General features: G+C 40.3%; 1 protein-coding gene across 1 annotated transcript; it reads right to left on the bottom strand.

Annotated features, from left to right (window-relative positions):
• Positions 1-515: 515 nt before the first annotated feature.
• On the bottom strand, positions 516-11,176 carry ASTL (astacin-like metallo-endopeptidase (M12 family)). Its single transcript, XM_010181738.1, has 13 exons — positions 11,091-11,176; positions 10,837-10,861; positions 8,587-8,603; positions 7,846-7,870; positions 6,820-6,891; positions 5,796-5,930; positions 5,035-5,152; positions 4,092-4,270; positions 3,881-3,965; positions 3,445-3,572; positions 2,415-2,530; positions 1,798-2,023; positions 516-792 (listed from the first exon to the last, which is right to left on the bottom strand). Exons 1-13 carry the CDS (start codon positions 11,157-11,159, stop codon positions 770-772), a joined length of 1,218 nt encoding a protein of 405 aa, XP_010180040.1. The 5' UTR covers positions 11,160-11,176; the 3' UTR covers positions 516-769.
• Between the last annotated feature and the right edge of the window lie 1,937 nt (positions 11,177-13,113).

Consider the following 13,113-nt stretch of genomic DNA (forward strand, 5'->3'; position numbering starts at 1 on the left):
TTTAGCTTGCCTGACAAAAAGTTTCTTCCCTGAACAACTGAAAATGTGCATGAAATCTGGCAGCGTTATCTAGTCCACCTCCTGTCCTGTGATAGGCTATCTGTGGACTAAAATTGGCTAGTGGATAGACAAGCACCCTTAGCTGGCCTCTGCCAACCAGTATCATACAATGAAAACTGCAATAGGAAGTACCAGTCTTTTACAGGCAAAACTTTTGTCCTATCCATCTTTCTTGCAATATAAGGATATGGCAGGTTTGTTAAGAGAAATGGCATTTTTGGAAGCTTGAATGTTAGGCTGGGAAAAGAGGCTGTATCCAAGACCCTTTTATGCTCAAGACTGTGAAGATCATAAAATAAATTTGTAAAGTTTTCAGCCAACTAACTAAACCTGTGAGGATATCAATAAGCGATATCCTGTGGCTGAATGAAGGGGGCTAAGAAGTAACACTGCATTGACAGTGTGCATGGCTGGAAGGGACTACAGAAAAATGGAAATGGAAACTTTTTTTTTAAATGAAGCTTTTATTTCAGTTGTTAAATAGAAAGAGGTAATAACTTAACTGTGCAGACAAAAGGGGGAGAACTGTATGTATAAGATTCATACATTTATATGGCTTGGGGAATAAACTTTCTCAGGAAGATGAAGACTTTGATTCCTAATAGAATTAGATTTTGTACTGATCCAAGCCAGGAGAGGAGCAAAGTAGGAAACACATAATTTCAATATTCACAGACTAGGTGGATCTTTGTTGCATCAGTTGTGGCCGTTAAGGTCTTCTTCGGGTCCTCACTGTAAGTGAAATGAGAACATATTTAGCTTTCAGAGCTCTCTGAACAAACTGCAGTATCTCTGAAGTATGTAAAGGTTAAATCACATTTTATCTGACAACGAGAATTTTATAGTTGATGACATATCAAAGTGGCATGTAGAGTTTTCTTACTCTTCTTTCCTTCCATAGCTACAACAGACAGATACAAGTACTACGTAGAGAGAATGCAAAATTGCTGGTTTGGTTTGGCTATACAGTTAAGTTACTACATTTCAGTGAATTTATGCAAACTCTCTGTGTGCTTGTTCTTATCCCATGGCAAATACAAGGTCATATGACATAGCTGAGCTTTCTTTTGTACTAACTGAGGCAAGCTGCACTACTATACAATTGCTGTAGTCTACAAATAGGCACACAGGCATTTCTTTATTCCAGCTGATACATGCTAACTTGGAAGCCTGTGCTAACTTATTTGTATAGTGGTGGCCTTAGTCATTAATTAAATAGTACTGAAGAAAATGTGGTGGCGTTTAGGTCGGTATTTTCCAGGGTTCCTGACCACAGAAATACTGCCTCTCTTCTTGCTATGGGGATGGGTGACCCGGTTCACCATAGATCTGTCTCGCCCTCTGAACTGTGTTATGAAAAACTGCATCTTTTTCAGAGGAGCAATGTGTTAAGCATTACATGATTTATTCTCATTTGACTGTGCCAGTAACACTAGCAGTAACAATAAATTGATCACACCTTTAATGTTTTGGAATGGCATATATGAGAGAGGCAAGGCAAACAGTGAATCACCTGGCTAACACTTCTTGTCCTGAGTGTAGCCCAATCTGCCTGCATGAATAAATATTATCATGTAGGACCGATCCATTATATCAAAAGTATGGTAGGAATTGGAGGCTCTCGCAGAGATCAGCTCCTCAAACAATGTTTTTTCAAATGTCATGTGAGGAGGAAGGTAGAACACCTACTGATCTGACACAGTTTTACTTTGCCATTCTCCTTGTTTTCAGACCTACCAGAAGTAAAGCTGGCTTGGAAACCAGAAGCTGTATCAGCACCATCTGTGACAAACTCTATAAGCATATGACTACTAGAACCCGCTACGTCTTTGGGTATCTTTGATCCACAGGTCTTGTCCATTAGAACTGCAGAAGACTTGCTGGATCCATCATAAACTTTAACGTAATCACCCTGACAGCCTCTGGTTGTCTGCAGCTCAAAGGCTTGAAAGTGCAGAGTAATCTGGAAGGGAAGAGAAAACCGGCCTTTAATATGCATGTAACTTCTTTCATGGAGTGTCCTTTAAAACTGCTTACCCAGCCTTGCCACTCGTGCCCTGAAGCTGCAGGGTTTACATCTAATGGGCCCATGACTCAGTGCTCCCATACTGAGACTGCTTTGCCTTGATTTTGCAAACCTGAAGCCCAATGTATCAGGGCTTTTCAAAATCATAACTTTGCAGTTCTCTTTGCCCATACTTGGCTTAAGGACATGAAGAAGAAGTAAAGACTAGATTGAAATCTCCCTCATGGAAAATACCTTACCTGGCAACTGGTATGCAGACAAAGCGCAAAATGGTTAACACAGAAAGAAGTTCAGCCATATTCCAAGACCACTATTAACCTGTGATTACCTTTCTATGTCGGGTTCGGATTAGCCAGACACAGTTGGTGTTATCCGAGTAATTTCTTGGGTAGTTGGCAGATCTCAGTGTCCCAGATATTGTATCAAGAATAGTGCTGCAGCGACCTGAGAAAGAAACAATGCTTGCTTCATCACCAGGCTTGCAGAAACTTCCACACATTTACAATTACAATCTCTTCAGAATGGACTGGTCTCTATTTTCTGATCTGCCAGCATTCATTTCAGGGTGCTGGTACATCTTGGTTAAAATGAAGAATCATTTTGTCCTAATTTTCATATAATGCGTAAGTATCTGCATCAAAATGGAAAGTAAACTAGCGTGCAGAAAAAGCATTTGCTTTTATTTATTAGCTCCATCATCTAGCTAAGGGTGTCTTTCTGCACCTTTATAAAATGAGGTTTCAATTCTCTGCAATTGGTGACATTGTTTTCCACTGAGATGGGGAAGTCAAGTGATGTTAGAAGAGTCATGTGCAAATATCATGTCTCTGCAGTGAATAAATGCTAAGCTTAGGAGAAGGACATGGGCTTTCCTCTGTGCAAGGGTTAATTATTTATCGTGGTTTTTTTCCCTTTGACTGAACAAATATCTCTGTTTTGGAAAATTTCTTTTAGCAGGGGTTAAAATTAAAGAGTTAAAAATACATACAGATTTAGAATGTCAATTGCAAAGAGGAACAGAGATATCTGGCTCTTTGTGGGGTTTATAGTTGTCTCTCAAGCTATAAGAAACCAAATTACTCCAGTGAAGCATACAACGTGGCCAGTTGCACAGCAGCCACTTATGCCAACAGTGAGTGTTTTTGTTTTCGTTTGGAAGCAGAAAGCTTTTTTCACTAGTCACAATGTGCCTCCGGCTTCCCCTTTGTGTTCTCTCCCAGAGTAACCCTAATGGGTACCATGAATTTAGGAGAACAGTCTTACAGTCTTTGATGAGAAACTGGTGCCTGTGCAGTGTGCCTAAACATCTCTGTGAAGGATCTGAGTAGAAGATGAAAGGATGGCTTTGAGTTACTTACTGCAATTGTAAAGTTTGTTAATTTTGGCCACGTCCAAGTTGCTCAGTCCAAGCCTCTGTCCAATATGTATTGATCTATCAGGAATTGGTACAATAGTTGGTTGCCCGGTGGTATTAGTGAATGTGTATCTGCAAAAAAAACCATGAAAAATTCTGGGTTTTAATTACAATTACTTCTTCCAGGACTTAATGGCATGCTTTGGAGGGAGAACAAGAATTGTACACAAGTTGTTGTTCTGACTAACAGTGAGGGCCTCTTTTGGCCCCCAAGCTCGATAGTGACTAGCTCCATAAAGGAAAGCTAATGAATTAATCTCAGTGTTTTCTCATAGATGAAAATGGGGAAACTGTTAGTTAAGAAAGAGTTATTATAGAAATTAATTCTAATGTAAGAAAGGTGAGAGTTTCAACAGAAGCAATGCTGTGCTGCTACTTACGGGCCATAGTGCATTACTGAGGAATAGTCATATGGAAGACCCAGGTTATTGGAGTTTTCAAATTTCCTGAAATCTGATCTGTCAGCTGTAACAGATGATATTGTACTTAGAATATGCTTCCTATCTGCTCCCTTCACAGAAGAAGGAAGAGCTGGGAAAAGTAGGATGCATCAACATCACTTTCTACATTGAGGAGTTCAAAGGTACTTACATGGACTGATGTACTCCCACATGATCTTTACATGTCTATCCCTGTCACTTCGAGAATGTTCATGCAAAAAGCCCAAAGCATGGTCCAGTTCATGTTGAATTATTCCTCTCCACATGCAGCCTCCTTTCATTACAGAGAGAGTCTGTCCACCTCCTACTTTTCCATAGTGGGACCAGCAGCTGAGAGAGGCATCGAATAGAAGATTTATGGGATCTTTATTGTAAGGCATGCAAAGGGACAGTACAAAGAACCTTGCTTCACATATGTAGAAGGATTCCTTCCTGTTCACTCTCATAACCAGAGTCTACAGAAGGACAAAACTGACCATGGTGTAGAAAACAACAAAGTGTGGTCACCACTAAAGTTGCCTGGAAGACTTTCACTAGCAACAAGGCTCCTGCATTCTGGCTTTCTGTACACAGTGACTTTAACTCCCCAGAAATAATATAACTTTTTTCAAAATACTGAACCCTGTATCAGAGCTGGAGACAAGATGAATAGCACTTGCAAGCTAATGGGCATTGAACAATTCTTTCATAGACTCTAGTTCTTACACTGACAGCCAATGGTGTGATTCAGAGAACTGTTTATTTCATAAATTGAAATTGGTTTTGCCTGTGCAAACAAAGCCTACAGTAATCTGTTATATGTTGTGTTCAAGTGTGCATTATACCACACAGAAAACATGAGCTTAGGTATTCTTTCCTCCTTAATGCTGCCTTCCCATGATCTGTTTCACTTCAGTGTCTTCGGTAAGTCCTGATGTAACTGCTGAGTCCTTGCACTAGCATGGTATCCAAAGATGATACCTTGGCACTGTGATAAATCATTAAGTTTCTTCTCTAAATCCATTCGTTTTTCCTCTCTAACGTCACACAGAATAAGTGTAGTGAAGATTGAAAAGCAATGTAGAAATAACTTGTTAATTTATCATTCAACTCACCCATCAGCAGATTTAATGTTGAGGTAATCACGTTCTGTCTTGCGCTTCACAAAATTAATACAAGTCAGTGTTTCAAATTCTGCCATGGCATCTTCAATCCCCCTTATGTGGTTCTCCTCTGGAGAAGAAAGGGTTAACTTTGGGGTCAAACAAGGACAATGGCAGGTGACACTAAAATCTCAAGTGTGCTCAAAAATAGAGTAAATGAGACACAGAAACATTAGCCTGGGCTCGCTCTTGCCTTTTGCTCAGTAATGAATTTCATTTAAGATATTGATAGCCTGGCACAAGATTCTCTTTATCTAAAATTCATCCACATGGTTTCAGGTGGAAGCCTTTTTTTCTCAACTACTTGTTTTAAATTATAGCAGTGACTGTTGATGTATCTTCTGATTGTACGCTTGGAGGCTGCTATGGGAAGCTATTTTGCTAATGAAAAGTAGGCCATTCAAACCACACTGCAACAGGCATGAAACTTATAAAGGCAGGAATTCTGGCAGGTACCATTAGAGGGAGTTATCATTCTTGCCTCCAAAAGACCAGACCCAAAACATTATGGATGCAAATTTCTCAAGAAAAATTGTTCTCTTTTCTTGTTCCTTTTCAGGTCTTTGTAATTTAAAGTTCATCTATTCTGGCACAGCACAAGTAAATCCTTAGAATTGATTTAATCAACTGTGTGTGGCCACAAGAAGTAGGTTTCTACAGGAAGCATATTGGAAAAAATGCATTAAAAAAATATTATGGAAATTTACACCCACCGTAAGCAGAATCCAAGACATAGGGAATACGAACAATTCCATCACTGGACTGAGGCCAATTGCAATTGCGACAGTTGATGGCACTGCGTCTCCTTTGTAGAACAATATCACCTTCTTGCAAGTACTGAGAGCTGTCTATGGTGAGAGAGAAAGGGTGGAAAAATCTGAGCCATCAGTTGCTGGATGCTGGCTAAGCACTAGGAAAAGTGTCGGTCTCTGCCCATCCTTCTTTTGTATTTTTTCCTAAGACATCTGCTCCTGGCTAGCGTGAGAAATGGACTATTGGGCTAGATGGACATTACCTGCTTCCCTGTCTTTGCTGCTGTGGCCTTAACTAAGAGGAGATGTCAGAAGCTCCAACTCTGCTGGGTTGACTTGAGGCAAGACAGGGAATGACTGAAAGCAGTTGCAATAATGAGAGGGATGCTATACTTTGGTACTGTTTCTTCACTCATCATGTGACATTGAATGAATAGCATCAGATATCTGCCCAGGAAAGGTGCTGAGCAAAGGCAGGAGATACCAAGAAGCAAACCCAAGAGGGCAAGCAAACCAAAAAGAGGAGTGCTGTCTAGGAATCTGTAGGAATGTTTGATGTCTATTTCTACAGACAGTAGTAAACCTTCTTGAATGACTCTCTTAGCAGAGAAAATTGTGAGAAAGACAAGCCGATAGAAAAGAAAATGTTCAGAAGAATCAAGGAACAGAAAGTCTGGAGCAGGGAGTATGGAACTGACCATAGATTATCTAAGAGGTCAAGAGCTATAGGTTGAAGAAGCTGCCTGGATAGTTCAGTTGCCTCCACACTTAGTATCATCTTCAGTATTGACAGATTTGAGATACCATGGGGCTTCAGTAGACCACACAGACAAAGTAGTCCCTGTGGCCTGTCTCTGAACATCTCTTACATGACTGTGTGTAAGATGGGAAAAATATTTGCACAGGCTGTGGTAAGATATTGTACCCCCTCATCGCCCCCAAAAAGCAAGAAAGACCCATTATAAGCAGGGTTTGATGACATTACCTTTGTTAACTTCCAGAATTCTGTTAAAAATAACTTCATCCTCGGAGTCAGTCTCTGTAGGCAGTGGAGATTCTGAGCAGAAATACAAGAGTATCACTTTCTCATTCCCAGGGAAAATATGAATACTGATTTTTAACCTGATGAGTTTGCAGGAGCTCAGTTAGATCAGGTCCTGATTACAGTGATGCATGCAAAACTTACAGAGCCTATTTAGGGACTTGCATGGCATTCAGTCACATAGGTATTTGCTCAGTGACACAATCTTGTGACCCTCCCAACAGCTGTAGTTAGTTCAGCATTAATCCAGTCCCAAAAGCTGTTCTCTTTCAATCTTTCTCTCTCATTTCTGTTTTGTTTTTTTTGTTTGTTTGGAGGTTTTTATTAGTTTGTTTGGTTTTGGTTTCATTTGGTTTGGTTTTTTCCCTAGCCATCACATTTTAAAGGCAGGACCTTTGGCTCTTGTAAGTCTGTATTGTCCCCTACAAGTGGCCAGCTGGCTGCATGGCTTCCTCTGTGCACTCAGAGGGCTCAGTTTTCCTTCCACATACACAGTTCACACTCTAATCCCCAACATAAGACAACAGGAGCAAAAAAGGATGGAGGGCAGTCCTGTTGCTTGCTGCTAAACATGCTGACCTCTTGAAAAACCTATGAAACTAATGAAATTGAAACTTCATTCCTATTCCATGGATCTAAGCATCATGCAATAAATCTTAACATCAATAAAAAGCACAAGCATATGACCTCTGTGCTTTCTGTAACCTTTGGAAGAGGCTTAAATAAGGAGATTATTTAAGTAGAGCTATTTTTAGCAAAAGCAACAAGCTGAGGTTTTTAGCAAGGCCAAGCAATGGTCCAAGACCAAGACACTCTGCTTTGCATGAAATATTATGGTGAGTGCATTCATTTAAAATTTCTTCCTTGAGATTAATCTGTGTTAAGCATGTGTTATTTTTGGGAAAAACTGGGTAGCTAACAATTAGTATATCCTATCAAATGCTTAAAATTGCATGGTACAATACATACCATATATATCCTCTTGTGTAGTAACCTGCAAGAATGATGCATTAGTATTATCCCACACTTTATATTATAACACAAATATTAAATAATATAACATGCAAAGGGTCAAAGGTGTCCAGGGTACCACTGAAAATATCTTTCACCAGTGCAGTCTTGAGCTTTTATATACTGGGCCATATGTAGAGAACTACCATGGTGTGGTAGATATTCTTTGATATCTTGACAAATATAGATATCATAAAAGGAATCAGTGTAGGAGACTCAAGAAATGCAATGTGAAGTGTGCAGTAAGTTTCAGACCTTCCAGCTTTATTTACATCCCTGCTAGTAGGAGTGCAAGGTTGATGACCACCAATTACATGCTCCCAGAATCACCTCACAGCAGAGCGGTGAAAGGCCGTGGTACGTACTGCTTCTAGGGAACTGTGGGGCTGCTACTCAGCTGTGGGGGTCATGTCTGTAGCAAAACAGATTGCCATACTGCCCTTGTCTTGTATAAATAAAAAGCAATTTTGAGTTTTCTCCATTACCCCAGAGAAAGAAAAGCTTCCTGGGATATATCAGGGCATTGTGGAGCAATAAATAGAATAGGGATGGAAACTGCTCACTGTTACTGTTACACTGTTGATCTGAGAATAGTTTCCTGCACACATGGAGGTACATGTGGAGTACATGAGTCATGATCTCACTTTGCACAACGCTGAACCCCAAAGTAATGAAAAGAGCTGATTTAGCAATCCTTACCTCAGTAGGTTCTGTTGCTGCAAAAGAAGAAGAAAGACAAGCAAAAGCGGCAAATTAAATTCCAGTTGCAACTTCAGTGTTTAATAGCATAGGCCTCCTCAGCCATGGCAATGCCTTTGGCCGGTCCCTTTGCTTGGAGGCAAATGTGGTACACTGACTGATGCACAGGCACAGAAATTGATGTTCAGACAAACAGCTATGAAAATTCCTAGTAGATCATGCAGAGGGGAAGAATCCTGGTCATTTACGATCTAAGAATCAGCAAAGCATTTTATCAGCTTCAGTGTGGCAAATGACAAAGGAAACTAAGGACAAGAATACGCTTTTTCCCTAGGTTTCACTACAACAGGTGCAGGCTAACTAGCTCAACAATCCCCTCTGGTTTCACAATGTCAAAGAGTAAAGCTACAAAGTGCAATGAAGGCTATAATTTAGCATGGGGCAAATAATCTCAGCTTCGGTATGTACATGACAGCAGTTTGAAACCATTCTGAATCCTAAGGTGTCTTTCTAGTGTGAGGTCTTTTGATTTCTACCAAATGTCAGTTTCTAGATACAAACATGGAAGTTAAAATCTGATCTGATGTATACATTTCTGAGCAGAAACTTCATTGTTATAATATAAAAGTTAAGAAATTGCAAGGACCTCTAGAGGTCATCCAGTTTGTCTGCTTTCCCTAAGGCAGAAACAGTTTTATCTGTTATTCCTGACCACAGTTTGTTTGACCTGTTCTTAAGTATGATGGATATGCCGCAAGCCTTTCTGGCAACCTCTTCTAGTTTGCCAGTAATTGCACGCTTCTTTGTTAAGATTTAAAGCCATTATTTTTTTTCCTATCCAACACTGACACAGAGAACAGTTATGCAAATAGTTCTTATTTCTAAGTCTATCAGTGTTCCTTATCTTTTTTGTCATGTTTTTTCAACAGAAGAAGTGCCAAGCTCTGTCACACCTTTCAGCACCTTTCCCTCTTTGCAGTGGTTATTGCCCAAATGTACTGAGACTTCCTTCTATTCAGAATCTAAAATCTGCAACAGAATTGCTTTTATAAAGATGAAGAGGCTTCAGTCTGTCCTCCCAGGCTGTTAATTCAGTTAGATGGCAATGAAAGTATTGATGGTGGTTTATTATAGAAAAGTTCAGTCAGTTCCCACCAGTGGCATCTAAAAAAAATCTGCAGGAAAGCACATTTTAGAGATGGAATTCATGCACCCAAGAGGCACTAGATTAATTGACTAGTCAAAGCAGAAATTAGGCTCTAGATTCCTAGGCACATAAGGCCTGCAACCCCTTTTTAAAACCGAAATGATTCATCACAGAAGGCATCTGCCATGTCCTCAATCAAACGAACATTTGGTGTGATACAGCTTTCAAAATTATACAGTTCACTTTTTCCCTGCACTGTAAATACTAAAAGATGTCTCAAAAGACACAAAAAGCAGTTAACAAAGGTAAATTAAACCTCATTGTATGTGTTTGTCCCAGTAACCCTGCAACTTTGTGTCCCAGCAACTTTAAACTCAAGCAAGCATAATCCTTGACTGGCTCCAAATACACTGAGCAGTAATTTTACAACATCCCTTTGCTTCCTTGTCATAAACGACAGCTCAAAAGGAGAATTGGTTAGTTTTCATTAGCCGCTTACTTGCTCTGAGTATATTAAACAAATTTTTCCAAAGCCTCATCCTCTCACAACACATCACCTCCAACCTGGCGGTTTCTTGCCGTGAAGTCTTCCTACAGATATACAGATATATATTTCATTGACCTACTCTGGAGATCTGCAATGACCTCCTATATTTTTTGAGTTGACAAAAGCTGTTCAGCTAAGCCTGTATTATTTATTTTCTATCCAAGCATAAAGCACAGCTTTCTCTGACACCTAAATATCCTTTTCTTATACTACTGCACCAAGACAGGCAAGGAGACAAATGAGTAGCAGAATTTTTCTAACATTTAACTTAACGGAAAGGTATCAAAACAACTTATTAAAATGATATTTTCAAGCCTGTGAAAACATACCTAAATTAACCCAACAAACCATACCCCAAAAGTATGTGTAGAGCACACATTTGTGTGAAAACACTTCTCCACTCAGCTGAATAATAAATTAGGAGACTCGGCCTTATTCAAAAGACCTTAGCCAGTGCTTTCACGTACTCTAAAGTCCAGTCACACACCATCAAAGTGTGTGATACATAGTCAAGAATTTATAGTTGTCTTTAAAATACAGTATAAATCCTACTTACTTGCTGTGATGTTTTCGTAGTTCTCCTGTAAAACCAATAAGTAAAAGGCATTAGTTTTCCATAGCTCATAAATGCAGCAAAAATAGCATAAAATAAGGCCAAAGGGAGAAACTGCATTATTAGATTGGGTTCATATAGTATTATATTGCTAATATTTTCCTTGTAGGAAAAATCAAAGTGGGTCTCCACAGCTCCACTCCAGGAGGAAGAGGTCAATTAGAAGACCAAGCACGGCCACGTGGAACAGCTCTCACCTGAATAGGGAAACCCAGGACAGCGTGAAGCAGAAACACGGTGAAGACTAGCAACATCTTCAGCTCCATCCTCCAGCCTGACAGACCACCAGTGCTTGCCTTTCTCTCTGCCCATTCACGAGCACTGCTGCTAGATATACCAGCAGAGCCTGCTCTGCCAGGGCTGAAAAAACTGCACCAGCCAATGGGGATCCAAGCAGAAAGCAAACTTCTTTTGTGTCCTCAACAGCCAGTTTAGCCTCTGGGCATGTTCCGGTGGTGTGCTTTTGCTATCACTGTGATCTACAGCATCTCTTTTCTTCATACTGTCATTCATGCTGCTCTTTAGACCTGAATCAGCCTCATGCTTGTGCTGCCATGCACTTCCTCTGTTTCTTGGAGGGATCTTTCCTTAAGTGTTCAGTTTGACTTTTACCACCTTGTGCCTGGATATCTTTCCAGAGCACTGTATTGGTGAGATTTCAGATGGTACATGACAATTTTCTATATGTTGCAGAAAGCATAGAAGACGATGACAGTATTGTATCACTTTGGAACATATAACACATCACTACTCAGTGAGATCATGTCTGTCTCATCCCTGAGAAGATATCCTTCATCTTTTCAGCTTATGGTTCTATAAGTGGATTTTTTGTTTTATTCTCTGTGTTCTATGATGTTTCATAACATTAGGAACATTTCCTGTGGCCTATAATTTCTGGCAGTCTGACAGTTGTAGGTTCTCTGGCGAGTTTTGTGACCAGCAGTCAGAGAGGTTAAGAAAGACAGCAGCATCATAAGCAGCACTAATTCATTTTGAGAATGATTAAAAGATCTACTGCTTGCTGGAGTGCACTTCTCCAGAGATTGGATGTAGGAAGCAGTGAGCAAACCTAGCAAAAAATGCTTGTAGGAGGTAAACCAGCAACCACTGAGCCTCTTGTTGCAACCTCTTCTTGCAAAAGTTCTGTCTGTTGAAGGTGCTATAGTTGGGGAATTGTCTCATCTCTGGTACACACTTGTTTTTTGTTAGAGTTTCCATGCATAGAGAAGAAAACTGAACTATAAAAGGTACAAATACTGTTTCTAGACCATGACAGTGCTCAGGTAACCTCACAGTAATTTTTAAATCCACTTACACTGTAATTCCTTCTTTCTGCATTGAATAAAGTGTTGTAGAAGTTATTCATGCTGGTGAATGACTTAAGATGCAGCAAAGGGCTTTCCACCTATTTGTCACCAAACCATAACCAGCCAAGGCTAGGAGTTACATGGAAATGTAATCCAAATTGCATTGGTGGGGACTGCTCTCCGTTTCAGTGGAGGCTAGTTCACAGTCACAGAGTGTTAACTGTCTTAGGTGCGTCTGAACCAACAAAGTTCAGGGATAAACTTTCCTTACCCCCACAGGGAGGCAGCATAGGGGAATACTAGTTTTTCCCTTTCTGTCCCTGCATTCTGGCTGAAGTAAGGTGTGTCCTAGGCACCAGACAGTAGAAAGCAGGGTAGCAGATGGTCCTGGGGATCATGAAAGAAGAAAGATCAAGCAGGCATTGTCAGCATGCTAATCCTGCTAACACAGGCAGTTTGTGCATCCTCTGCGTGCATAGATGTTTGCACAAAGCAATGTTAAGTGCCTTCCATTGCATCTGGGTTTCTTAGGGATGTTAATCTTCCTTGTGCTTAAGCCAAGTTGTGTAGCCCTGGTCTGCAGTCTAAGAATGGTTTCTCACTCAATACAAAGGCAAAGCAGCTGTCCATGATGCCAGGTGCCTTGGTATGCCAAAACAGACCAAAAAGACACTGCAGAATGGGACTTATGTATAATCTGCTTCTATTACAGTTTAGGGGGTGAAAAAAGGTAAGGTCAGACTGCCCTCGTGGAAAACCAGTCCAGGAGCAAAAAGAGGGTTTAGAGATAGTGAGGAAATAAAACAAAGTTATAAAGCAAGTTAAGAAAGGTCAGTAACCTTAGCATCTTTGTAGCATGTTACTGGGAAAATACTACAGCCTCCTGAGTGACTGAGCCTGTGCTCAGGAAAGA

The sequence above is a fragment of the Mesitornis unicolor genome, unplaced genomic scaffold (genome assembly GCF_000695765.1).
Source record: "Mesitornis unicolor isolate BGI_N332 unplaced genomic scaffold, ASM69576v1 scaffold663, whole genome shotgun sequence".
NCBI lineage: Eukaryota > Metazoa > Chordata > Aves > Mesitornithiformes > Mesitornithidae > Mesitornis > Mesitornis unicolor.

What these genes read in the sequence shown, in the direction of transcription:
- ASTL (XM_010181738.1), bottom strand. Translation starts at nt 11,159, where the DNA reads ATGGAGCTGAAGATGTTGCTAGTCTTCACCGTGTTTCTGCTTCACGCT. An exon ending in AATTCTGGAAGTTAACAAAG is followed by an intron (nt 5,931 to 6,819) that starts GTAATGTCATCA and finishes CTCTCACCATAG; the next exon opens with ACAGCTCTCAGTACTTGCAA. An exon ending in AACATTAAATCTGCTGATGG is followed by an intron (nt 4,271 to 5,034) that starts GTGAGTTGAATG and finishes TGCCTCTCTCAG; the next exon opens with CTGCTGGTCCCACTATGGAA.